At 30.0% G+C, this 27242-nt stretch overlaps 1 protein-coding gene across 2 annotated transcripts; it reads right to left on the reverse strand.

Moving 5' to 3' along the window:
* Window positions 1-22341: 22341 nt before the first annotated feature.
* LOC149940602 (baculoviral IAP repeat-containing protein 7-B-like) lies at window positions 22342-23009 on the reverse strand. 2 transcript variants are annotated; one of them, XM_090179718.1, is made up of 2 exons: window positions 22918-23009; window positions 22342-22718 (listed from the first exon to the last, which is right to left on the reverse strand). In XM_090179718.1, the coding sequence occupies exon 2, from the start codon at window positions 22709-22711 to the stop codon at window positions 22349-22351; it is 363 nt and encodes a 120-aa protein (XP_090035844.1). In that variant the 5' UTR covers window positions 22712-22718; window positions 22918-23009; the 3' UTR covers window positions 22342-22348. The 2 variants fall into 2 exon arrangements, with proteins under 2 accessions (XP_090035844.1, XP_090035845.1); XM_090179719.1 differs by having other exon boundaries at window positions 22342-22713; window positions 22918-22996.
* Between the last annotated feature and the right edge of the window lie 4233 nt (window positions 23010-27242).

A 27242-nucleotide genomic window follows, 5' to 3' on the forward strand; every position in this document is an offset into this window, starting at 1 on the left:
ATCAATAAACTTGAATAATTATTGATATAAATAAGCTTGGAAGCTCTGTTTTGTTAACCACACTAAGAAAATAAATATAAATTTAGAATTAATTCTTAAGAATTTTGAATTAATTCCTGCTCCAAAATCCATTTATCTGGCAGATTGCCGTGTTGAAATGCCAAATTTTGGTAAATTTCTTCAGTCAAACAGGGTTTTGAAGATACATTGACACTAGCAGTTGATTAACAAATCAATAAACTTGAATAATTATTGATATAAATAAGCTTGACAGCTCTGTTTTGTTAACCACACTAAGAAAATAAATATAAATTTAGAATTAATTCTTAAGAATTATGAATATTTCCAGCTCCAAAATCCATTTATCTGGCAGATTGCCGTGTTGAAATGCCAAATTTTGGTAAATTTCTTCAGTCAAACTTGGTTTTGAAGAAATATTGACAATAGCAATTGATTAACAAATCAATAAACTTGAATAATTATTTATATAAATAAGCCTGGCAGCTCTGTTTTGTTAACCACACTAAGAAAATAAATATAAAATTTGAATTAATTGCAGCTCCAAAATCCATTTATCTGTCAGATTGCCTAGTTGAAATGCCAAATTTTGGTAAATTTCTTCAGTCAAACAGGGTTTTGAAGAAAAATTGACACTAGCAATTAATTAACAAATCAATAAACTTGAATAATTATTGATATAAATAAGCTTGGAAGCTCTGTTTTGTTAACCACACTAAGAAATAAAATATAAATTTAGAATTAATTCTTAAGAATTATGAATATTTCCAGCTCCAAAATCCATTTATCTGGCAGATTGCCGTGTTGAAATGCCAAATTTTGGTAAATTTCTTCAGTCAAACGTGGTTTTGAAGAAATATTGACAATAGCAATTGATTAACAAATCAATAAACTTGAATAATTATTGATATAAATAAGCCTGGCAGCTCTGTTTTGTTAACCACACTAAGAAAATAAATATAAATTTTGAATTAATTCCAGCTCCAAAATCCATTTATCTGGCAGATTGCCGTGTTGAAATGCCAAATTTTGGTAAATTTCTTCAATCAAACAGGGTTTTGAAGATGCATTGACACTTGCAATTGATTAACAAATCAATAAACTTGAATAATTATTGATATAACAAAGCCTGGCAGCTCTGTTTTGTTAACCACACTAAGAAAATAAATATAAATTTTGAATTAATTCCAGCTCCAAAATCCATTTATCTGTCAGATTGCCGTGTTGAAATGCCAAATTTTGGTAAATTTCTTCAGTCAAACAGGGTTTTGAAGAAACATTGACACAAGCAATTGATTAACAAATCAATAAACTTGAATAATTATTGATATAAATAAACCTGGCAGCTCTGTTTTGTTAACCACACACTAAGAAAATAAATATAAATTTTGAATTAATTCCAGCTCCGAAATCCTTTATCTCGCAGATTGCCGTGTTGAAATTCCAAATTTTGGTAAATTTCTTCAGTCAAACAGGGTTTTGAAGATACATTGACAATAGGAATTGATTAACAAATCAATAAACTTGAATAATTATTGATATAAATAAACCTGGCAGCTCTGTTTTGTTAACCACACACTAAGAAAATAAATATAAATTTTGAATTAATTCCAGCTCCGAAATCCTTTATCTGGCAGATTGCCGTGTTGAAATTCCAAATTTTGGTAAATTTCTTCAGTCAAACTTGGATTTGAAGAAATATTGACAATAGCAATTGATTAACAAATCAATAAACTTGAATAATTATTGATATAAATAAGCTTGACAGCGCTGTTTTGTTAACCACACTAAGAAAATAAATATAAAATTTGAATTAATTGCAGCTCCAAAATCCATTTATCTGTCAGATTGCCTAGTTGAAATGCCAAATTTTGGTAAATTTCTTCAGTCAAACAGGGTTTTGAAGAAAAATTGACACTAGCAATTAATTAACAAATCAATAAACTTGAATAATTATTTATATAAATAAGCCTGGCAGCTCTGTTTTGTTAACCACACTAAGAAAATAAATATAAAATTTGAATTAATTGCAGCTCCAAAATCCATTTATCTGTCAGATTGCCTAGTTGAAATGCCAAATTTTGGTAAATTTCTTCAGTCAAACAGGGTTTTGAAGAAAAATTGACACTAGCAATTAATTAACAAATCAATAAACTTGAATAATTATTGATATAAATAAGCTTGGAAGCTCTGTTTTGTTAACCACACTAAGAAATAAAATATAAATTTAGAATTAATTCTTAAGAATTATGAATATTTCCAGCTCCAAAATCCATTTATCTGGCAGATTGCCGTGTTGAAATGCCAAATTTTGGTAAATTTCTTCAGTCAAACAGGGATTTGAAGAAACATTGACACTAGCAATTAATTAACAAATCAATAAACTTGAATAATTATTGATATAAATAAGCTTGGCAGCTCTGTTTTGTTAACCACACTAAGAAAATAAATAAAAATTTTGAATTAATTCTTAAGAATTATGAATATTTCCAGCTCCAAAATCCATTTATCAGGCAGATTGCCGTGTTGAAATTCCAAATTTTGGTAAATTTCTTCAGTCAAACAGGGTTTTGAAGATACATTGACAATAGCAATTGATTAACAAATCAATAAACTTGAATAATTATTGATATAAATAAGCCTGGCAGCTCTGTTTTGTTAATCACACTAAGAAAATAAATATAAATTTTGAATTAATTCCAGCTCCAAAATCCATTTATCTGTCAGATTGCCTTGTTGAAATGCCAAATTTTGGTAAATTTCTTCAGTCAAACAGGGTTTTGAAGAAACATTGACACTAGCAATTAATTAACAAATCAATAAACTTGAATAATTATTGATATAAATAAGCTTGACAGCTCTGTTTTGTTAACCACACTAAGAAAATAAATATAAATTTAGAATTAATTCTTAAGAATTATGAATATTTCCAGCTCCAAAATCCATTTATCTGGCAGATTGCCGTGTTGAAATGCCAAATTTTGGTAAATTTCTTCAGTCAAACTGGGTTTTGAAGAAATATTGACAATAGCAATTGATTAACAAATCAATAAACTTGAATAATTATTGATATAAATAAGCTTGACAGCTCTGTTTTGTTAACCACACTAAGAAAATAAATATAAATTTAGAATTAATTCATAAGAATTATGAATATTTCCAGCTCCAAAATCCATTTATCTGGCAGATTGCCGTGTTGAAATGCCAAATTTTGGTAAATTTCTTCAGTCAAACTTGGTTTTGAAGAAATATTGACAATAGCAATTGATTAACAAATCAATAAACTTGAATAATTATTGATATAAATAAGCCTTGCAGCTCTGTTTTGTTAATCACACTAAGAAAATAAATGAAAATTTTGTATTAATTCCAGCTCCAAAATTCATTTATCTGGCAGATTGCCGTGTTGAAATGCCAAATTTTGGTAAATTTCTTCAGTCAAACAGGGTTTTGAATATACATTGACACTAGCAATTGATTAACAAATCAATAAACTTGAATAATTATTGAAATAAATAAGCCTGGCAGCTCTGTTTTGTTAACCACACTAAGAAAATAAATATAAATTTTGAATTAATTCCAGCTCCAAAATCCATTTATCTGGCAGATTGCCGTGTTGAAATGCCAAATTTTGGTAAATTTCTTCAGTCAAACAGGGTTTTGAAAATACATTGACACTAGCAAATGATTAACAAATCAATAAACTTGAATACTTATTGATATAAATAAGCCTGGCAGCTCTGTTTTGTTAACCACACTAAGAAAATAAATATAAATTTTGAATTAATTCCAGCTCCAAAATCCATTTATCTGGCAGATTGCCGTGTTGAAATGCCAAATTTTGGTAAATTTCTTCAATCAAACAGGGTTTTGAAGATACATTGACACTAGCAATTGATTAACAAATCAATAAACTTGATTAATTATTGATATAAATAAGTCTGGCAGCTCTGTTTTGTTAACTACACTAAGAAAATAAATATAAATTTTGAATTAATTCCAGCTCCAAAATCCATTTATCTTGCAGATTGCCGTGTTGAAATGCCAAATTTTGGTAAATTTCTTCAGTCAAACAGGGTTTTGAAGAAACATTGACACAAGCAATTGTTTAACAAATCAATAAACTTGAATAATTATTGATATAAATAAACCTGGCAGCTCTGTTTTGTTAACCACACTAAGAAAATAAATATAAATTTTGAATTAATTGCAGCTCCAAAATCCTTTATCTGGCAGATTGCCGTGTTGAAATTCCAAATTTTGGTAAATTTCTTCAGTCAAACTTGGTTTTGAAGAAATATTGACAATAGCAATTGATTAACAAATCAATAAACTTAAATAATTATTGATATAAATAAGCTTGACAGCTCTGTTTTGTTAACCACACTAAGAAAATAAATATAAATTTAGAATTAATTCTTAAGAATTATGAATATTTCCAGCTCCAAAATCCATTTATCTGGCAGATTGCCGTGTTGAAATGCCAAATTTTGGTAAATTTCTTCAGTCAAACTTGGTTTTGAAGAAATATTGACAATAGCAATTGATTAACAAATCAATAAACTTGAATAATTATTTATATAAATAAGCCTGGCAGCTCTGTTTTGTTAACCACACTAAGAAAATAAATATAAAATTTGAATTAATTGCAGCTCCAAAATCCTTTATCTGGCAGATTGCCGTGTTGAAATTCCAAATTTTGGTAAATTTCTTCAGTCAAACTTGGTTTTGAAGAAATATTGACAATAGCAATTGATTAACAAATCAATAAACTTAAATAATTATTGATATAAATAAGCTTGACAGCTCTGTTTTGTTAACCACACTAAGAAAATAAATATAAATTTTGAATTAATTCTTAAGAATTATGAATATTTCCAGCTCCAAAATCCATTTATCTGGCAGATTGCCGTGTTGAAATGCCAAATTTTGGTAAATTTCTTCAGTCAAACTTGGTTTTGAAGAAATATTGACAATAGCAATTGATTAACAAATCAATAAACTTGAATAATTATTGATATAAATAAGCTTGACAGCTCTGTTTTGTTAACCACACTAAGAAAAAAATATAAATTTAGAATTAATTCTTAAGAATTATGAATATTTCCAGCTCCAAAATCCATTTATCTGGCAGATTGCCGTGTTGAAATGCCAAATTTTGGTAAATTTCTTCAGTCAAACTTGGTTTTGAAGAAATATTGACCATAGCAATTGATTAACAAATCAATAAACTTGAATAATTATTGATATAAATAAGCCTGGCAGCTCTGTTTTGTTAATCACACTAAGAAAATAAATGAAAATTTTGTATTAATTCCAGCTCCAAAATTCATTTATCTGGCAGATTGCCGTGTTGAAATGCCAAATTTTGGTAAATTTCTTCAATCAAACAGGGTTTTGAAGATGCATTGACACTAGCAATTGATTAACAAATCAATAAACTTGAATAATTATTGATATAAATAAGCTTGGCAGCTCTGTTTTGTTAACCACACTAAGAAAATAAATATAAATTTTGAATTAATTCTTAAGAATTATGAATATTTCCAGCTCCAAAACCCATTTATCAGGCAGATTGCCGTGTTGAAATGCCAAATTTTGATAAATTTTCTTCAGTCAAACAGGGTTTTGAAGATACATTGACACTTGCAATTGATTAACAAATCAATAAACTTGAATAATTATTGATATAAATAAGCTTGACAGCTCTGTTTTGTTAACCACACTAAGAAAATAAATATAAATTTAGAATTAATTCTTAAGAATTATGAATATTTCCAGCTCCAAAATCCATTTATCTGGCAGATTGCCGTGTTGAAATGCCAAATTTTTTTAAATTTCTTCAATCAAACAGGGTTTTGAAGATGCATTGACACTAGCAATTGATTAACAAATCAATAAACTTGAATAATTATTGATATAAATAAGCCTGGCAGCTCTGTTTTGTTAACCACACTAAGAAAATAAATATAAATTTAGAATTAATTCTTAAGAATTATGAATATTTCCAGCTCCAAAATCCATTTATCTGGCAGATTGCCGTGTTGAAATGCCAAATTTTGGTAAATTTCTTCAGTCAAACTTGGATTTGAAGAAATATTGACAATAGCAATTGATTAACAAATCAATAAACTTGAATAATTATTGATATAAATAAGCCTGGCAGCTCTGTTTTGTTAATCACACTAAGAAAATAAATGAAAATTTTGTATTAATTCCAGCTCCAAAATTCATTTATCTGGCAGATTGCCGTGTTGAAATGCCAAATTTTGGTAAATTTCTTCAATCAAACAGGGTTTTGAAGATGCATTGACACTAGCAATTGATTAACAAATCAATAAACTTGAATAATTATTGATATAAATAAGCTTGGCAGCTCTGTTTTGTTAACCACACTAAGAAAATAAATATAAATTTTGAATTAATTCTTAAGAATTATGAATATTTCCAGCTCCAAAACCCATTTATCAGGCAGATTGCCGTGTTGAAATGCCAAATTTTGATAAATTTTCTTCAGTCAAACAGGGTTTTGAAGATACATTGACACTTGCAATTGATTAACAAATCAATAAACTTGAATAATTATTGATATAAATAAGCTTGACAGCTCTGTTTTGTTAACCACACTAAGAAAATAAATATAAATTTAGAATTAATTCTTAAGAATTATGAATATTTCCAGCTCCAAAATCCATTTATCTGGCAGATTGCCGTGTTGAAATGCCAAATTTTGGTAAATTTCTTCAATCAAACAGGGTTTTGAAGATGCATTGACACTAGCAATTGATTAACAAATCAATAAACTTGAATAATTATTGATATAAATAAGCCTGGCAGCTCTGTTTTGTTAACCACACTAAGAAAATAAATATAAATTTAGAATTAATTCTTAAGAATTATGAATATTTCCAGCTCCAAAATCCATTTATCTGGCAGATTGCCGTGTTGAAATGCCAAATTTTGGTAAATTTCTTCAGTCAAACTTGGTTTTGAAGAAATATTGACAATAGCAATTGATTAACAAATCAATAAACTTGAATAATTATTGATATAAATAAGCCTGGCAGCTCTGTTTTGTTAACCACACTAAGAAAATAAATATAAATTTTGAATTAATTGCAGCTCCAAAATCCATTTATCTGTCAGATTGCCTAGTTGAAATGCCAAATTTTGGTAAATTTCTTCAGTCAAACAGGGTTTTGAAGAAAAATTGACACTAGCAATTAATTAACAAATCAATAAACTTGAATAATTATTGATATAAATAAGCTTGAAAGCTCTGTTTTGTTAACCACACTAAGAAATAAAATATAAATTTAGAATTAATTCTTAAGAATTATGAATATTTCCAGCTCCAAAATCCATTTATCTGGCAGATTGCCGTGTTGAAATGCCAAATTTTGGTAAATTTCTTCAGTCAAACAGGGATTTGAAGAAACATTGACACTAGCAATTAATTAACAAATCAATAAACTTGAATAATTATTGATATAAATAAGCTTGGAAGCTCTGTTTTGTTAACCACACTAAGAAATAAAATATAAATTTAGAATTAATTCTTAAGAATTATGAATATTTCCAGGTCCAAAATCCATTTATTTGGCAGATTGCCGTGTTGAAATGCCAAATTTTGGTAAATTTCTTCAGTCAAACTTGGTTTTGAAGAAATATTGACAATAGCAATTGATTAACAAATCAATAAACTTGAATAATTATTGATATAAATAAGCCTGGCAGCTCTGTTTTGTTAACCACACTAAGAAAATAAATATAAATTTTGAATTAATTCCAGCTCCAAAATCCATTTATCTGGCAGATTGCCGTGTTGAAATGCCAAATTTTGCTAAATTTCTTCAATCAAACAGGGTTTTGAAGATGCATTGACACTAGCAATTGATTAACAAATCAATAAACTTGAATAATTATTCATATAAATAAGCCTGGCAGCTCTGTTTTGTTAACCACACTAAGAAAATAAATATAAATTTAGAATTAATTCTTAAGAATTATGAATATTTCCAGCTCCAAAATCCATTTATCTGGCAGATTGCCGTGTTGAAATGCCAAATTTTGGTAAATTTCTTCAGTCAAACTTGGTTTTGAAGAAATATTGACAATAGCAATTGATTAACAAATCAATAAACTTGAATAATTATTGATATAAATAAGCCTGGCAGCTCTGTTTTGTTAACCACACTAAGAAAATAAATATAAATTTTGAATTAATTGCAGCTCCAAAATCCATTTATCTGTCAGATTGCCTAGTTGAAATGCCAAATTTTGGTAAATTTCTTCAGTCAAACAGGGTTTTGAAGAAAAATTGACACTAGCAATTAATTAACAAATCAATAAACTTGAATAATTATTGATATAAATAAGCTTGAAAGCTCTGTTTTGTTAACCACACTAAGAAATAAAATATAAATTTAGAATTAATTCTTAAGAATTATGAATATTTCCAGCTCCAAAATCCATTTATCTGGCAGATTGCCGTGTTGAAATGCCAAATTTTGGTAAATTTCTTCAGTCAAACAGGGATTTGAAGAAACATTGACACTAGCAATTAATTAACAAATCAATAAACTTGAATAATTATTGATATAAATAAGCTTGGAAGCTCTGTTTTGTTAACCACACTAAGAAATAAAATATAAATTTAGAATTAATTCTTAAGAATTATGAATATTTCCAGGTCCAAAATCCATTTATTTGGCAGATTGCCGTGTTGAAATGCCAAATTTTGGTAAATTTCTTCAGTCAAACTTGGTTTTGAAGAAATATTGACAATAGCAATTGATTAACAAATCAATAAACTTGAATAATTATTGATATAAATAAATCTGGCAGCTCTGTTTTGTTAACCACACTAAGAAAATAAATATAAATTTTGAATTAATTCCAGCTCCAAAATCCATTTATCTGGCAGATTGCCGTGTTGAAATGCCAAATTTTGCTAAATTTCTTCAATCAAACAGGGTTTTGAAGATGCATTGACACTAGCAATTGATTAACAAATCAATAAACTTGAATAATTATTCATATAAATAAGCCTGGCAGCTCTGTTTTGTTAACCACACTAAGAAAATAAATATAAATTTTGAATTAATTCTTAAGAATTATGAATATTTCAGCTCCAAAATCCATTTATCTGGCAGATTGCCGTGTTGAAATGCCAAATTTTGGTAAATTTCTTCAGTCAAACTTGGTTTTGAAGAAATATTGACAATAGCAATTGATAAACAAATCAATAAACTTGAATAATTATTGATATAAATAAGCTTGGCAGCTCTGTTTTGTTAACCACACTAAGAAAATAAATATAAATTTTGAATTAATTCTTAAGAATTATGAATATTTCCAGCTCCAAAATCCATTTATCAGGCAGATTGCCGTGTTGAAATGCCAAATTTTGATAAATTTTCTTCAGTCAAACAGGGTTTTGAAGATACATTGACACTTGCAATTGATTAACAAATCAATAAACTTGAATAATTATTGATATAAATAAGCTTGACAGCTCTGTTTTGTTAACCACACTAAGAAAATAAATAAAAATTTAGAATTAATTCTTAAGAATTATGAATATTTCCAGCTCCAAAATCCATTTATCTGGCAGATTGCCGTGTTGAAATGCCAAATTTTGGTAAATTTCTTCAGTCAAACTTGGTTTTGAAGAAATATTGACAATAGCAATTGATTAACAAATCAATAAACTTGAATAATTATTGATATAAATAAGCCTGGCAGCTCTGTTTTGTTAACCACACTAAGAAAATAAATATAAATTTTGAATTAATTCCAGCTCCAAAATCCATTTATCTGGCAGATTGCCGTGTTGAAATGCCAAATTTTGGTAAATTTCTTCAATCAAACTGGGTTTTGAAGATGCATTGACACTTGCAATTGATTAACAAATCAATAAACTTGAATAATTATTGATATAACTAAGCCTGGCAGCTTTGTTTTGTTAACCACACTAAGAAAATAAATATAAATTTTGAATTAATTCCAGCTCCAAAATCCATTTATCTGTCAGATTGCCGTGTTGAAATGCCAAATTTTGGTAAATTTCTTCAGTCAAACAGGGTTTTGAAGAAACATTGACACAAGCAATTGATTAACAAATCAATAAACTTGAATAATTATTGATATAAATAAACCTGGCAGCTCTGTTTTGTTAACCACACACTAAGAAAATAAATATAAATTTTGAATTAATTCCAGCTCCGAAATCCTTTATCAGGCAGATTGCCGTGTTGAAATTCCAAATTTTGGTAAATTTCTTCAGTCAAACAGGGTTTTGAAGATACATTGACAATAGCAATTGATTAACAAATCAATAAACTTGAATAATTATTGATATAAATAAGTCTGGCAGCTCTGTTTTGTTAATCACACTAAGAAAATAAATATAAATTTTGAATTAATTCCAGCTCCAAAATCTATTTATCTGTCAGATTGCCTTGTTGAAATGCCAAATTTTGGTAAATTTCTTCAGTCAAACAGGGTTTTGAAGAAACATTGACACTAGCAATTAATTAACAAATCAATAAACTTGAATAATTATTGATATAAATAAGCTTGACAGCTCTGTTTTGTTAACCACACTAAGAAAATAAATATAAATTTAGAATTAATTCTTAAGAATTATGAATATTTCCAGCTCCAAAATCCATTTATCAGGCAGAATGCCGTGTTGAAATGCCAAATTTTGATAAATTTTCTTCAGTCAAACAGGGTTTTGAAGATACATTGACACTTGCAATTGATTAACAAATCAATAAACTTGAATAATTATTGATATAAATAAGCTTGACAGCTCTGTTTTGTTAACCACACTAAGAAAATAAATATAAATTTAGAATTAATTCTTAAGAATTATGAATATTTCCAGCTCCAAAATCCATTTATCAGGCAGATTGCCGTGTTGAAATGCCAAATTTTGATAAATTTTCTTCAGTCAAACAGGGTTTTGAAGATACATTGACACTTGCAATTGATTAACAAATCAATAAACTTGAATAATTATTGATATAAATAAGCTTGGCAGCTCTGTTTTGTTAACCACACTAAGAAAATAAATATAAATTTTGAATTAATTCCAGCTCCAAAATCCATTTATCTGGCAGATTGCCGTGTTGAAATGCCAAATTTTGGTAAATTTCTTCAATCAAACAGGGTTTTGAAGATGCATTGACACTTGCAATTGATTAACAAATCAATAAACTTGAATAATTATTGATATAACTAAGCCTGGCAGCTCTGTTTTGTTAACCACACTAAGAAAATAAATATAAATTTTGAATTAATTCCAGCTCCAAAATCCATTTATCTGTCAGATTGCCGTGTTGAAATGCCAAATTTTGGTAAATTTCTTCAGTCAAACAGGGTTTTGAAGAAACATTGACACAAGCAATTGATTAACAAATCAATAAACTTGAATAATTATTGATATAAATAAACCTGGCAGCTCTGTTTTGTTAACCACACACTAAGAAAATAAATATAAATTTTGAATTAATTCCAGCTCCGAAATCCTTTATCTGGCAGATTGCCGTGTTGAAATGCCAAATTTTGGTAAATTTCTTCAGTCAAACAGGGTTTTGAAGAAACATTGACACAAGCAATTGATTAACAAATTAATAAACTTGAATAATTATTGATATAAATAAACCTGGCAGCTCTGTTTTGTTAATCACACTAAGAAAATAAATATAAATTTTGAATTAATTCCAGCTCCAAAATCTATTTATCTGTCAGATTGCCTTGTTGAAATGCCAAATTTTGGTAAATTTCTTCAGTCAAACTTGGTTTTGAAGAAATATTGACAATAGCAATTGATTAACAAATCAATAAACTTGAATAATTATTGATATAAATAAGCTTGACAGCTCTGTTTTGTTAACCACACTAAGAAAATAAATATGAATTTAGAATTAATTCATAAGAATTATGAATATTTCCAGCTCCAAAATCCATTTATCTGGCAGATTGCCGTGTTGAAATGCCAAATTTTGGTAAATTTCTTCAGTCAAACTTGGTTTTGAAGAAATATTGACAATAGCAATTGATTAACAAATCAATAAACTTGAATAATTATTGATATAAATAAGCCTTGCAGCTCTGTTTTGTTAACCACACTAAGAAAATAAATATAAATTTTGAATTAATTCCAGCTCCAAAATCCATTTATCTGGCAGATTGCCGTGTTGAAATGCCAAATTTTGGTAAATTTCTTCAATCAAACAGGGTTTTGAAGATACATTGACACTAGCAATTGATTAACAAATCAATAAACTTGATTAATTATTGATATAAATAAGTCTGGCAGCTCTGTTTTGTTAACTACACTAAGAAAATAAATATAAATTTTGAATTAATTCCAGCTCCAAAATCCATTTATCTTGCAGATTGCCGTGTTGAAATGCCAAATTTTGGTAAATTTCTTCAGTCAAACAGGGTTTTGAAGAAACATTGACACAAGCAATTGTTTAACAAATCAATAAACTTGAATAATTATTGATATAAATAAACCTGGCAGCTCTGTTTTGTTAACCACACTAAGAAAATAAATATAAATTTTGAATTAATTGCAGCTCCAAAATCCTTTATCTGGCAGATTGCCGTGTTGAAATTCCAAATTTTGGTAAATTTCTTCAGTCAAACAGGGTTTTGAAGATACATTGACACTAGCAATTGATTAACAAATCAATAAACTTGAATAATTATTGATATAAATAAGCCTGGCAGCTCGGTTTTGTTAATCACACTAAGAAAATAAATATAAATTTTGAATTAATTCCAGCTCCAAAATCCATTTATCTGTCAGATTGCCTTGTTGAAATGCCAAATTTTGGTAAATTTCTTCAGTCAAACAGGGTTTTGAAGAAACATTGACACTAGCAATTAATTAACAAATCAATAAACTTGAATAATTATTGATATAAATAAGCTTGGAAGCTCTGTTTTGTTAACCACACTAAGAAAATAAATATAAATTTAGAATTAATTCTTAAGAATTTTGAATTAATTCCTGCTCCAAAATCCATTTATCTGGCAGATTGCCGTGTTGAAATGCCAAATTTTGGTAAATTTCTTCAGTCAAACAGGGTTTTGAAGATACATTGACACTAGCAGTTGATTAACAAATCAATAAACTTGAATACTTATTGATATAAATAAGCCTGGCAGCTCTGTTTTGTTAACCACACTAAGAAAATAAATATAAATTTTGAATTAATTCCAGCTCCAAAATCCATTTATCTGGCAGATTGCCGTGTTGAAATGCCAAATTTTGGTAAATTTCTTCAATCAAACAGGGTTTTGAAGATACATTGACACTAGCAATTGATTAACAAATCAATAAACTTGATTAATTATTTATATAAATAAACCTGGCAGCTTTGTTTTGTTAACCACACTAAGAAAATAAATATAAATTTTGAATTAATTCCAGCTCCAAAATCCATTTATCTGGCAGATTGCCGTGTTGAAATGCCAAATTTTGGTAAATTTCTTCAGTCAAACAGGGTTTTGAAGAAACATTGACACAAGCAATTGATTAACAAATCAATAAACTTGAATAATTATTTATATAAATAAACCTGGCAGCTCTGTTTTGTTAACTACACTAAGAAAATAAATATAAATTTTGAATTAATTCCAGCTCCAAAATCCATTTATCTTGCAGATTGCCGTGTTGAAATGCCAAATTTTGGTAAATTTCTTCAGTCAAACAGGGTTTTGAAGAAACATTGACACAAGCAATTGATTAACAAATCAATAAACTTGAATAATTATTGATATAAATAAACCTGGCAGCTTTGTTTTGTTAACCACACTAAGAAAATAAATATAAATTTTGAATTAATTGCAGCTCCAAAATCCTTTAACTGGCAGATTGCCCTGTTGAAATTCCAAATTTTGGTAAATTTCTTCAGTCAAACAGGGTTTTGAAGATACATTGACACTAGCAATTGATTAACAAATCAATAAGTTTGAATAATTATTGATATAAATTAGCCTGGCAGCTCGGTTTTGTTAATCACACTAAGAAAATAAATATAAATTTTGAATTAATTCCAGCTCCAAAATCCATTTATCTGTCAGATTGCCTTGTTGAAATGCCAAATTTTGGTAAATTTCTTCAGTCAAACAGGGTTTTGAAGAAACATTGACACTAGCAATTAATTAACAAATCAATAAACTTGAATAATTATTGACATAAATAAGCTTGGAAGCTCTGTTTTGTTAACCACACTAAGAAAATAAATATAAATTTAGAATTAATTCTTAAGAATTTTGAATTAATTCCAGCTCCAAAATCCATTTAAGAGAGGGGGATGCCCACCCGGTGATTGAGAATTTCATTCTCAATCACCGGAAGGACACAAAGAGCTTGGCTCCCGCCGTTCACCCGCGCCTCTCCCGCTCCTCCCCCACCCGCGCCTCTCCCCCATCTCAATCACCAGAATTTCTAATCACCAGAATTTCTAATCACCAGATTCTCCCGTTCACGGGTTGCTTTCCCCCCCAACCCCCATTCACTGGATACTTTATCTCTCGTTCACCAGCTCCTTTCCCCCATTGCTTTCACCCCTTCTAATCACCAGTTGCTTTCCCCCATCCCCATTCTCCAAAATTAGTTTTCCTCGCGCAGATATCTGGAGATTAGATTTTTTCCCCATTCGCTATAAATCGCAGCAGTTTGCCAGAATTAGTTTTATCTCTCCGAAATAATTAATGTACCCAAAATTGGACCGCCAGTTTATTATTCTTTTTAGGGGAATCTCTATGGGAGTTTAACATTACAATAAAGCTAAAAGGTCCAGTTTGGGGTACATTTGGTCCGAAATGGGGTGCATAGGGCCGAAAATGGTGACTTTGGTCGTTTTTGGGGTACATTTGGTCCATTTTGGTCCATTTTTGGGTACATCCCTGCTTTCCCCCATCCCCATTCTCCAAAATTAGTTTTCCTCGCGCAGATATCTGGAGATTAGATTTTTACCCGTTTGCTTATCGCTTTCGAACCCCTTAATTTCTATTGTCAATGTATCTTCAAAACCCTGTTTGACTGAAGAAATTTACCAAAATTTGGAATTTCAACACGGCAATCTGCCAGATAAAGGATTTCGGAGCTGGAATTAATTCAAAATTTATATTTATTATCTTAGTGTGTGGTTAACAAAACTGAGCTGCCAGTATTATTTATATCAATAATTATTCAAGTTTATTGATTTGTTAATCAATTGCTTGTGTCAATATTTCTTCAAAACCCTGTTTGACTGAAGAAATTTACCAAAATTTGGCATTTCAACACGGCAATCTGCCAGATAAATGGATTTTGGAGCTGGAATTAATTCAAAATTTATATTTATTTTCTTAGTGTGGTTAACAAAACAGAGCTGCCAGGCTTATTTATATCAATAAGTATTCAAGTTTATTGATTTGTTAATCATTTGCTAGTGTCAATGTATTTTCAAAACCCTGTTTGACTGAAGAAATTTACCAAAATTTGGCATTTCAACACGGCAATCTGCCAGATAAATGGATTTTGGAGCTGGAATTAATACAAAATTTTCATTTATTTTCTTAGTGTGATTAACAAAACAGAGCTGCAAGGCTTATTTATATCAATAATTATTCAAGTTTATTGATTTGTTAATCAATTGCTATTGTCAATATTTCTTCAAAACCAAGTTTGACTGAAGAAATTTACCAAAATTTGGCATTTCAACACGGCAATCTGCCAGATAAATGGATTTTGGAGCTGGAAATATTCATAATTCTTAAGAATTAATTCTAAATTTATATTTATTTTCTTAGTGTGGTTAACAAAACAGAGCTGTCAAGCTTATTTATATCAATAATTATTCAAATTTATTGATTTGTTAATTAATTGCTAGTGTCAATGTTTCTTCAAAACCCTGTTTGACTGAAGAAATTTACCAAAATTTGGCATTTCAACAAGGCAATCTGACAGATAAATGGATTTTGGAGCTGGAATTAATTCAAAATTTATATTTATTTTCTTAGTGTGGTTAACAAAACAGAGCTGCCAGGCTTATTTATATCAATAATTATTCAAGTTTATTGATTTGTTAATCAATTGCTAGTGTCAATGTATCTTTAAAACCCTGTTTGACTGAAGAAATTTACCAAAATTTGGCATTTCAACACGGCAATCTGCCAGATAAATGGATTTTGGAGCTGGAATTAATTCAAAATTCTTAAGAATTAATTCTAAATTTATATTTATTTTCTTAGTGTGGTTAACAAAACAGAGCTTCCAAGCTTATTTATATCAATAATTATTCAAGTTTATTGATTTGTTAATTAATTGCTAGTGTCAATGTTTCTTCAAAACCCTGTTTGACTGAAGAAATTTACCAAAATTTGGCATTTCAACAAGGCAATCTGACAGATAAATGGATTTTGGAGCTGGAATAAATTCAAAATTTATATTTATTTTCTTAGTGTGATTAACAAAACAGAGCTGCCAGGCTTATTTATATCAATAATTATTCAAGTTTATTGATTTGTTAATCAATTGCTAGTGTCAATGTATCTTCAAAACCCTGTTTGACTGAAGAAATTTACCAAAATTTGGTATTTCAACACGGCAATCTGCCAGATAAAGGATTTTGGAGCTGCAATTAATTCAAAATTTATATTTATTTTCTTAGTGTGGTTAACAAAACAGAGCTGCCAGGTTTATTTATATCAATAATTATTCAAGTTTATTGATTTGTTAATCAATTGCTAGTGTCAATGTATCTTCAAAACCCTGTTTGACTGAAGAAATTTACCAAAATTGGCATTTCAACACGGCAATCTGCCAGATAAATGAATTTTGGAGCTGGAATTAATAAAAAATTTTCATTTATTTTCTTAGTGTGATTAACAAAACAGAGCTGCAAGGCTTATTTATATCAATAATTATTCAAGTTTATTGATTTGTTAATCAATTGCTATTGTCAATATTTCTTCAAAACCAAGTTTGACTGAAGAAATTTACCAAAATTTGGCATTTCAACACGGCAATCTGCCAGATAAATGGATTTTGGAGCTGGAAATATTCATAATTCTTAAGAATTAATTCTAAATTTATATTTATTTTCTTAGTGTGGTTAACAAAACAGAGCTGTCAAGCTTATTTATATCAATAATTATTCAAGTTTATTGATTTGTTAATTAATTGCTAGTGTCAATGTTTCTTCAAAACCCTGTTTGACTGAAGAAATTTACCAAAATTTGGCATTTCAACAAGGCAATCTGACAGATAAATGGATTTTGGAGCTGGAATTAATTCAAAATTTATATTTATTTTCTTAGTGTGATTAACAAAACAGAGCTGCCAGGCTTATTTATATCAATAATTATTCAAGTTTATTGATTTGTTAATCAATTGCTATTGTCAATGTATCTTCAAAACCCTGTTTGACTGAAGAAATTTACCAAAATTTGGAATTTCAACACGGCAATCTGCCAGATAAAGGATTTCGGAGCTGGAATTAATTCAAAATTTATATTTATTTTCTTAGTGTGTGGTGAACAAAACAGAGCTGCCAGGTTTATTTATATCAATAATTATTCAAGTTTATAGATTTGTTAATCAATTGCTTGTGTCAATGTTTCTTCAAAACCCTGTTTGACTGAAGAAATTTACCAAAATTTGGCATTTCAACACGGCAATCTGACAGATAAATGGATTTTGGAGCTGGAATTAATTCAAAATTTATATTTATTTTCTTAGTGTGGTTAACAAAACAGAGCTGCAAGGCTTAGTTATATCAATAATTATTCAAGTTTATTGATTTGTTAATCAATTGCAAGTGTCAATGCATCTTCAAAACCCTGTTTGATTGAAAAAATTTACCAAAATTTGGCATTTCAACACGGCAATCTGCCAGATAAATGGATTTTGGAGCTGGAATTAATTCAAAATTTATATTTATTTTCTTAGTGTGGTTAACAAAACAGAGCTGCCAGGCTTATTTATATCAATAATTATTCAAGTTTATTGATTTGTTAATCAATTGCGATTGTCAATATTTCTTCAAAACCAAGTTTGACTGAAGAAATTTACCAAAATTTGGCATTTCAACACGGCAATCTGCCAGATAAATTGATTTTGGAGCTGGAAATATTCATAATTCTTAAGAATTAATTCTAAATTTATATTTATTTTCTTAGTGTGGTTAACAAAACAGAGCTGCCAAGCTTATTTATATCAATAATTATTCAAGTTTATTGATTTGTTAATCAATTGCTATTGTCAATATTTCTTCAAAACCAAGTTTGACTGAAGAAATTTACCAAAATTTGGCATTTCAACACGGCAATCTGCCAGATAAATGGATTTTGGAGCTGGAAATATTCATAATTCTTAAGAATTAATTCTAAATTTATATTTTATTTCTTAGTGTGGTTAACAAAACAGAGCTTCCAAGCTTATTTATATCAATAATTATTCAAGTTTATTGATTTGTTAATCAATTGATAGTGTCAATGTATCTTCAAAACCCTGTTTGATTGAAGAAATTTACCAAAATTTGGCATTTCAACACGGCAATCTGCCAGATAAATGGATTTTGGAGCTGGAATTAATTCAAAATTTATATTTATTTTCTTAGTGTGGTTAACAAAACAGAGCTGCCAGGCTTATTTATATCAATAATTATTCAAGTTTATTGATTTGTTAATCAATTGCTATTGTCAATATTTCTTCAAAACCAAGTTTGACTGAAGAAATTTACCAAAATTTGGAATTTCAACACGGCAATCTGCCAGATAAAGGATTTCGGAGCTGGAATTAATTCAAAATTTATATTTATTTTCTTAGTGTGTGGTTAACAAAACAGAGCTGCCAGGTTTATTTATATCAATAATTATTCAAGTTTATTGATTTGTTAATCAATTGCTTGTGTCAATGTTTCTTCAAAACCCTGTTTGACTGAAGAAATTTACCAAAATTTGGCATTTCAACACGGCAATCTGACAGATAAATGGATTTTGGAGCTGGAATTAATTCAAAATTTATATTTATTTTCTTAGTGTGGTTAACAAAACAGAGCTGCCAGGCTTAGTTATATCAATAATTATTCAAGTTTATTGATTTGTTAATCAATTGCAAGTGTCAATGCATCTTCAAAACCCTGTTTGATTGAAGAAATTTACCAAAATTTGGCATTTCAACACGGCAATCTGCCAGATAAATGGATTTTGGAGCTGGAATTAATTCAAAATTTATATTTATTTTCTTAGTGTGGTTAACAAAACAGAGCTGCCAGGCTTATTTATATCAATAATTATTCAAGTTTATTGATTTGTTAATCAATTGCGATTGTCAATATTTCTTCAAAACCAAGTTTGACTGAAGAAATTTACCAAAATTTGGCATTTCAACACGGCAATCTGCCAGATAAATTGATTTTGGAGCTGGAAATATTCATAATTCTTAAGAATTAATTCTAAATTTATATTTATTTTCTTAGTGTGGTTAACAAAACAGAGCTGCCAAGCTTATTTATATCAATAATTATTCAAGTTTATTGATTTGTTAATCAATTGCTATTGTCAATATTTCTTCAAAACCAAGTTTGACTGAAGAAATTTACCAAAATTTGGCATTTCAACACGGCAATCTGCCAGATAAATGGATTTTGGAGCTGGAAATATTCATAATTCTTAAGAATTAATTCTAAATTTATATTTTATTTCTTAGTGTGGTTAACAAAACAGAGCTTCCAAGCTTATTTATATCAATAATTATTCAAGTTTATTGATTTGTTAATCAATTGATAGTGTCAATGTATCTTCAAAACCCTGTTTGATTGAAGAAATTTACCAAAATTTGGCATTTCAACACGGCAATCTGCCAGATAAATGGATTTTGGAGCTGGAATTAATTCAAAATTTATATTTATTTTCTTAGTGTGGTTAACAAAACAGAGCTGCCAGGCTTATTTATATCAATAATTATTCAAGTTTATTGATTTGTTAATCAATTGCTATTGTCAATATTTCTTCAAAACCAAGTTTGACTGAAGAAATTTACCAAAATTTGGAATTTCAACACGGCAATCTGCCAGATAAAGGATTTCGGAGCTGGAATTAATTCAAAATTTATATTTATTTTCTTAGTGTGTGGTTAACAAAACAGAGCTGCCAGGTTTATTTATATCAATAATTATTCAAGTTTATTGATTTGTTAATCAATTGCTTGTGTCAATGTTTCTTCAAAACCCTGTTTGACTGAAGAAATTTACCAAAATTTGGCATTTCAACACGGCAATCTGACAGATAAATGGATTTTGGAGCTGGAATTAATTCAAAATTTATATTTATTTTCTTAGTGTGGTTAACAAAACAGAGCTGCCAGGCTTAGTTATATCAATAATTATTCAAGTTTATTGATTTGTTAATCAATTGCAAGTGTCAATGCATCTTCAAAACCCTGTTTGATTGAAGAAATTTACCAAAATTTGGCATTTCAACACGGCAATCTGCCAGATAAATGGATTTTGGAGCTGGAATTAATTCAAAATTTATATTTATTTTCTTAGTGTGGTTAACAAAACAGAGCTGCCAGGCTTATTTATATCAATAATTATTCAAGTTTATTGATTTGTTAATCAATTGCGATTGTCAATATTTCTTCAAAACCAAGTTTGACTGAAGAAATTTACCAAAATTTGGCATTTCAACACGGCAATCTGCCAGATAAATTGATTTTGGAGCTGGAAATATTCATAATTCTTAAGAATTAATTCTAAATTTATATTTATTTTCTTAGTGTGGTTAACAAAACAGAGCTGCCAAGCTTATTTATATCAATAATTATTCAAGTTTATTGATTTGTTAATCAATTGCTATTGTCAATATTTCTTCAAAACCAAGTTTGACTGAAGAAATTTACCAAAATTTGGCATTTCAACACGGCAATCTGCCAGATAAATGGATTTTGGAGCTGGAAAGATTCATAATTCTTAAGAATTAATTCTAAATTTATATTTTATTTCTTAGTGTGGTTAACAAAACAGAGCTTCCAAGCTTATTTATATCAATAATTATTCAAGTTTATTGATTTGTTAATCAATTGCTAGTGTCAATGTATCTTCAAAACCCTGTTTGATTGAAGAAATTTACCAAAATTTGGCATTTCAACACGGCAATCTGCCAGATAAATGGATTTTGGAGCTGGAATTAATTCAAAATTTATATTTATTTTCTTAGTGTGGTTAACAAAACAGAGCTGCCAGGCTTATTTATATCAATAATTATTCAAGTTTATTGATTTGTTAATCAATTGCTAGTGTCAATGTATCTTCAAAACCCTGTTTGACTGAAGAAATTTACCAAAATTTGGCATTTCAACACGGCAATCTGCCAGATAAATGAGAGAGGGGGATGTCCATCCGGTGATTGAGAATTTCATTCTCAATCACCGGAAGGACACAAAGAGCTTGGCTCCCGCCGTTCACCCGCGCCTCTCCCGCTCCTCCCCCACCCGCGCCCCCATCTCAATCACCAGAATTTCTAATCACCAGAATTTCTAATCACCAGATTCTCCCGTTCACGGGTTGCTTTCCCCCCCCAACCCCCATTCACTGGATACTTTATCTCTCGTTCACCAGCTCCTTTCCCCCATTGCTTTCACCCCTTCTAATCACCAGTTGCTTTCCCCCATCCCCATTCTCCAAAATTAGTTTTCCTCGCGCAGATATCTGGAGATTAGATTTTTTCCCCATTCGCTATAAATCGCAGCAGTTTGCCAGAATTAGTTTTATCTCTCCGAAATAATTAATGTACCCAAAATTGGACCGCCAGTTTATTATTCTTTTTAGGGGAATCTCTATGGGAGTTTAACATTACAATAAAGCTAAAAGGTCCAGTTTGGGGTACATTTGGTCCGAAATGGGGTGCATAGGGCCGAAAATGGTGACTTTGGTCGTTTTTGGGGTACATTTGGTCCATTTTGGTCCATTTTTGGGTACATCCCTGCTTTCCCCCATCCCCATTCTCCAAAATTAGTTTTCCTCGCGCAGATATCTGGAGATTAGATTTTTACCCGTTTGCTTATCGCTTTCGAACCCCTTAATTTCTAATCTCTAGGCAATAAAAACAAGTTATTTACATTTAATTTTTTATTTTAGAACTTTGTTTTACATGTTAGTAGGTACTATCAGATATTCCATTAGATGGTTATCTTGTACATTACACAATTAAAACAAATTAAAGTAGTTAAGTTTACAGGCATTTAAATGGGGTGAAACGATCTCCTGTAACTTAATTTAATTAAAAGTTCTAACTCACGTATTTGTAGTGTTTAGCAACAGTATCGTCTGACATCCGAGGGACAGTCACAAACGTCTTCTTCTGGTACAGGTGAGAAGCTTTTGTCAGAGACCGTAGTTGCTTTTGGCGTCGGGGGAATGTCCCATTCTAGCGAAAGGTACTTTTTTTCCGATGGTGAATTATCCCTAGCCGGACAGTTTGGAAAGAATCTAGCATGTTCAAGTTCTGGTACGTCTCCTGATTTCCATCCTTCTAATACGCCATGGCATTTGTAACATCGTACTTCATCGCCCTGCTGAATATAGTAGAATCCAGCCTTTGCTAGTTGCTCCTTAGTGACGTGCGGATTTTTCCAGTGACGAAACGTTTCAAGTCGATACACTTCAATGTCCATAGCTGATCTAGACCAAATACGTTCTATAGTTTCAAATGATACATTCTCTAAGCCTACATTTACCCCTAAGTCTACTAAACCTAATTTTATCAATATGGTTAAATTTCTACGCTAAAATTATCAATATAAATGCTTTTTTCAATATGCAAATTGTTTTAAATATGTCTAAAAATATAGTCTATTACCAAGAAAAAATAGTTACTTACTTTACGGGTAGAAATCCTTTGTCAAGCTGTAGAAAAGACTGAGCGATCCGTCAGCAGGTCTTTACTCGTCAATGCGCCGTAGAGAAATGACGCACGGAAGATTAATTTATTCCTATCTTGTTGAGAATAATTCATCACGTGATCTAAACTTCAAATAACCCTCAAATTCTATTGGCTGCCTCTCTCTGACAGTTTAAACTGCCTCTAATGATTGACGGCACATATTAACCCACTTGAGTATTTGGAAAAAACCCTTTGCTACTCGAAGGATAGTTTTGGAAATACCACGTTGATGATATCAAAATCGAGCTCTCACTTGAAAATGTTTACGGAAAACAATCCTCTTGGAAAATTGAGTTACGTAGAAGATTGCTAAAAAATGGCTAAGTGTTAAGTTTTTTACATTTTAAAGTATTTATTAAGAGTGAAAAATCCTATGACTACACTGACGGCATATCTTAAGTACCGGTGGAAAAAATCCAGTGCTCAAAGTTCAGTTATCTTATTAAACGTGCGCGTGCACAGAAAAATGAACGAGTCACGTGATAGTAACTTAATTTCTACGCTAATCTTACCCCTACTAGACCTAATTTCTGTCTAATAGATTTTCAATATATATATATAAAAGAATGCCTAAAAATTTCATTTTAAATATAATAAAATAGCCTAGCTGATTATTATTATTATAACTTACTTTTCAGCGTGACCTTCAATGACTATTCCCAATGCTAAGACTCTTTATTGAGATAACTAAGAATTGATTCCCATGACTACCCTGACGGCATATCTTAAGTACCAGTGGAAAAAAAAATCCATTGCTCAAAGTTCAGTTATCTTATTAATCGGGTGCGCGCGCACAGAAAATGAAAGTCACGTGAGAATCGGTACGTCACTGAAAATAGTGGAAGTGTCATCACTAGAGTTCTTTTATCAATATATTTAATTAAGGATTATTTCAAAGTTTAGATGGCGCCATGGTTCTCAAAGCAGTGATATTAAAAGATCTCAACGGGTGGAATTGGAGAAACGCTAAAAATATTATCGACATATTCATTCTCCCTGAGTATAAATAAATAAATAAATAAATAAATAAATACATTCTTGGCATAGTAGTAGGATTTTAAGAAAAAAATTAAATACGGAAAATCAATTATTTTATTTTAAAGGTTTTGTGATTTCTCACCAAACAATTTCAACATCTTCAATGTAGGCTATCACATCAGGGGCATCTCAAAAATCTTTTTCCTCTGATCTCCTAGTTTCTGCCTCTGTCTTTAGTATTTATAAATATTTTCCTATCCATAAACCATTTCCTAACTGGTGGACATTGATAACACTAAAAGTTTACTTATAATAATATGCTGAAATACATTTTCCAATACGCAAAAAATTAAAGCTAGACCTAAAAACCTGTAAAGTGTAAATAGTTAAGACTAAATTTCTAAGCCTAGCCCATGAAAGTACATTTTCCGTAAATCATATCCTAACATGAATGCATTTGTTTTTTTTAAAAAATATGCTAATTAATTTCGTAAACAAGCATAAATTTTAGTTCGCCCTTCCTCCAAAATATCTAATAGAGCTAGTACATTCTCGATAAATATACATGTTCTTGGGGAATAAGAGACGTTTTTTATCAAAGTAAGCCAAGTTTAAAGCTTATTGTCATTGGTTCCATAACAAAAACCACATTCGGATCAAAATAAATTTATTTATTTTATTTTTATACAGATTTTTTTTCATTTTTTTTGCCTTAATTTCAATTTTGGGAGTCGGTACCCGTTTCACCGAAGATGAAGATGCTTCGTTTTATTCAGCGTTGGGTAAATCGCCGTGTAAAAAAAACATCTAGCATTGCATTAACTTTTTCCTCGTCCTCGTCCTCGTCCCCTACAATACGTCTCTCGATCTATAAAGTAAAGAAATCAAAATAATAAGCTAAACGATAATCCATACCTTCTATTCACTAGTTCAATTTATCACTGTCTCATATATCCACTATCGTACATACATACATACATACACTAACTTACTAACGCTTTAGTCTCCGCAAGTTTTTATGTTGTATAATCAAAGTTTTGAATCGAATAATAATAATAATAATAATAATTAGATCAAAACAAATTTCAAGCTTACGTTAATGTATTCCCTTGAGTGAGGGCCCAATCTTTGAAAAATCTAGATGGACGTCGATGTAACCTTCGTCCTCTTGCAGGTTCAATTCACGTAAATACCAGTTTTTATATTTTCTTAACATTATTTCTAACGTTCTAAACGAAAATTGTTTTTCGTTTGGCATATCAGGCTTAAAAGAAAACCTAAGAACTGCTTTAGTTACACGCATATCCACGTTATTTTCCATAGCTAATATTTAGCCCTTAAACTTGCTCGTAATTACGAAGAATGTAAAAATGTAGAATGCTCGCTCCTATATTTATGCCAAATCAGAAATCACTTGAAATAATAACTTCATTTGGTACTTAAAAACGGTGAGAGGTAGGAGGAGGGGTTTGGTAATTTATAAATTTTTATAATCAAATGTACCATATCAAAAGTATATAAATAAATAATACAAGAAGTGCACTAATTATTATTTTCGCTCGCCAGGTAATTTCGTTTGATTTCCGTTTCGCACGGACGCAGATAACATGGTAACGCGACTACAGCGAACCGATAAAGCTAATTAATAAAATATTGTCAACCATTTGATATTAGAAATGTTAAAATAAAACTTTTACAGATAAATCTAATTTATAAAATATTGCCAATTGAGGGTTTGCAAGTTAGTTTGATTATAGGTTTTGAGTGTTAGAATAGAAATAACGCTAAATACAGGGTTAAATTCAATTCAAAATAAAAGACCATGACAATAAAAAATAACCCTTAAAATATAAATCGCGAAGAAAATGAAGTAACGCGACTTTTAAAATTAGTATAAAATGTTTAATCCCTCTGAAAACGGGAAAATTCATATAGGACAAAACCCAAATACATGTTTACTGAGCTTAGCACTCTACTTTTTCAATCCTCTATTCTCAATGGTGGCCTCTATTTCTACCATCGTCTGCTTCGTAAACTTTATGGATGCATTGGAAGGGCTCAAATTAAGCTAAGTGGGTACACTTCTTGTTTAATTTATATACTTCTAACCATATTAAAGTATCAATTTTAATAAAAGGAATTCAACTTAAGTGTTGTTTTGCTATCTGAAATTCGAAAACAAAGAAGGTAGTACAGGGGTACTTAAGTTGATTTTAATATATTTTTTAGAAATAACTTAAGTATACAGCGAAATAATCATTAGTAGTATCTAATTTTTTAAGTGCCCACATACTTCTCATCTCGTATAAAAGAGGGTCATTTTTGTACTATAAAACCATTCCATTCCTGAAATCCGCTACAGGAAAAAAGTTGATTAAGCTAAGCAATTTACGAGCGACGTCCTAGCGTACTTGTAATTAAGAAAGTAAGTACTTAGTTTTACGATTTTGCTTAAAAGTATGATTTTAAATCGATAAAGTGAAGCACGTAAAGTGTCCCTGACCAAAATTGTTTCACAAACATCTGTACCGTTTAATAAGATACGAGTATGATAACGATTTCTAGAGCCCTATGTTCGATAATGATTCATTAGGAAAATTTGAATATAGTTTAAATTTTTAATTACTTATTTTTTGGTTTGACTACCAATTTGGAGGACTACTGTTTTGATTTTGATATAACTAAATTTGATTGGTTTTCGAAAAGTTTTCTCTTCTACCCCCGCCCCCCCAGTTTATAATTATGATGTCAGTTGTAAATTGTTTTTTTCGAGTATAAAAAGGGTAAACAGAAAAATTGAGAGATAGTATTAAGAAAACAGCCAATTCGAATTGTTTCGGAATCGGCTCGAGGGACTAAGTACGTAGATATACGTCAATTGTAAATTCTAAACTTTGTATATATATTATATTCAATCATTCATTCTTACTAATTTTATAGTAATGGATCCTATTTCCATAACTTTGGCTTCGGGAAATGAGTACGTCGGTACGACAACCGAATCTATGATTTGCTTTCACTGCGGCGAATGTACGGAAGAATTGGCAGTAAGAGGCTGAGGACTCTTCTTTTGCTGGGGTCGAGAGTGCGCGCATTATCAAATGGGAGTAATTTTTCGACATGGTAATGTCTATACCAAACACATCCCAGGGCATCTTATAAAGGAGTTCCCGCCCCATATCCGCTGTACGTACTGTGGAAGAAGAGGGTCGAAGAGAAGCCGTCGACGGGAGGAGTGCTCAGCGTTCGATTTCATGGGATGCTGTCATTACCCTAAGCCTCCC

Source organism: Leiobunum rupestre, chromosome 6 (assembly GCF_980474605.1).
Source record: "Leiobunum rupestre chromosome 6, qqLeiRupe1.1.hap1, whole genome shotgun sequence".
Classification (NCBI taxonomy): domain Eukaryota; kingdom Metazoa; phylum Arthropoda; class Arachnida; order Opiliones; family Sclerosomatidae; genus Leiobunum; species Leiobunum rupestre.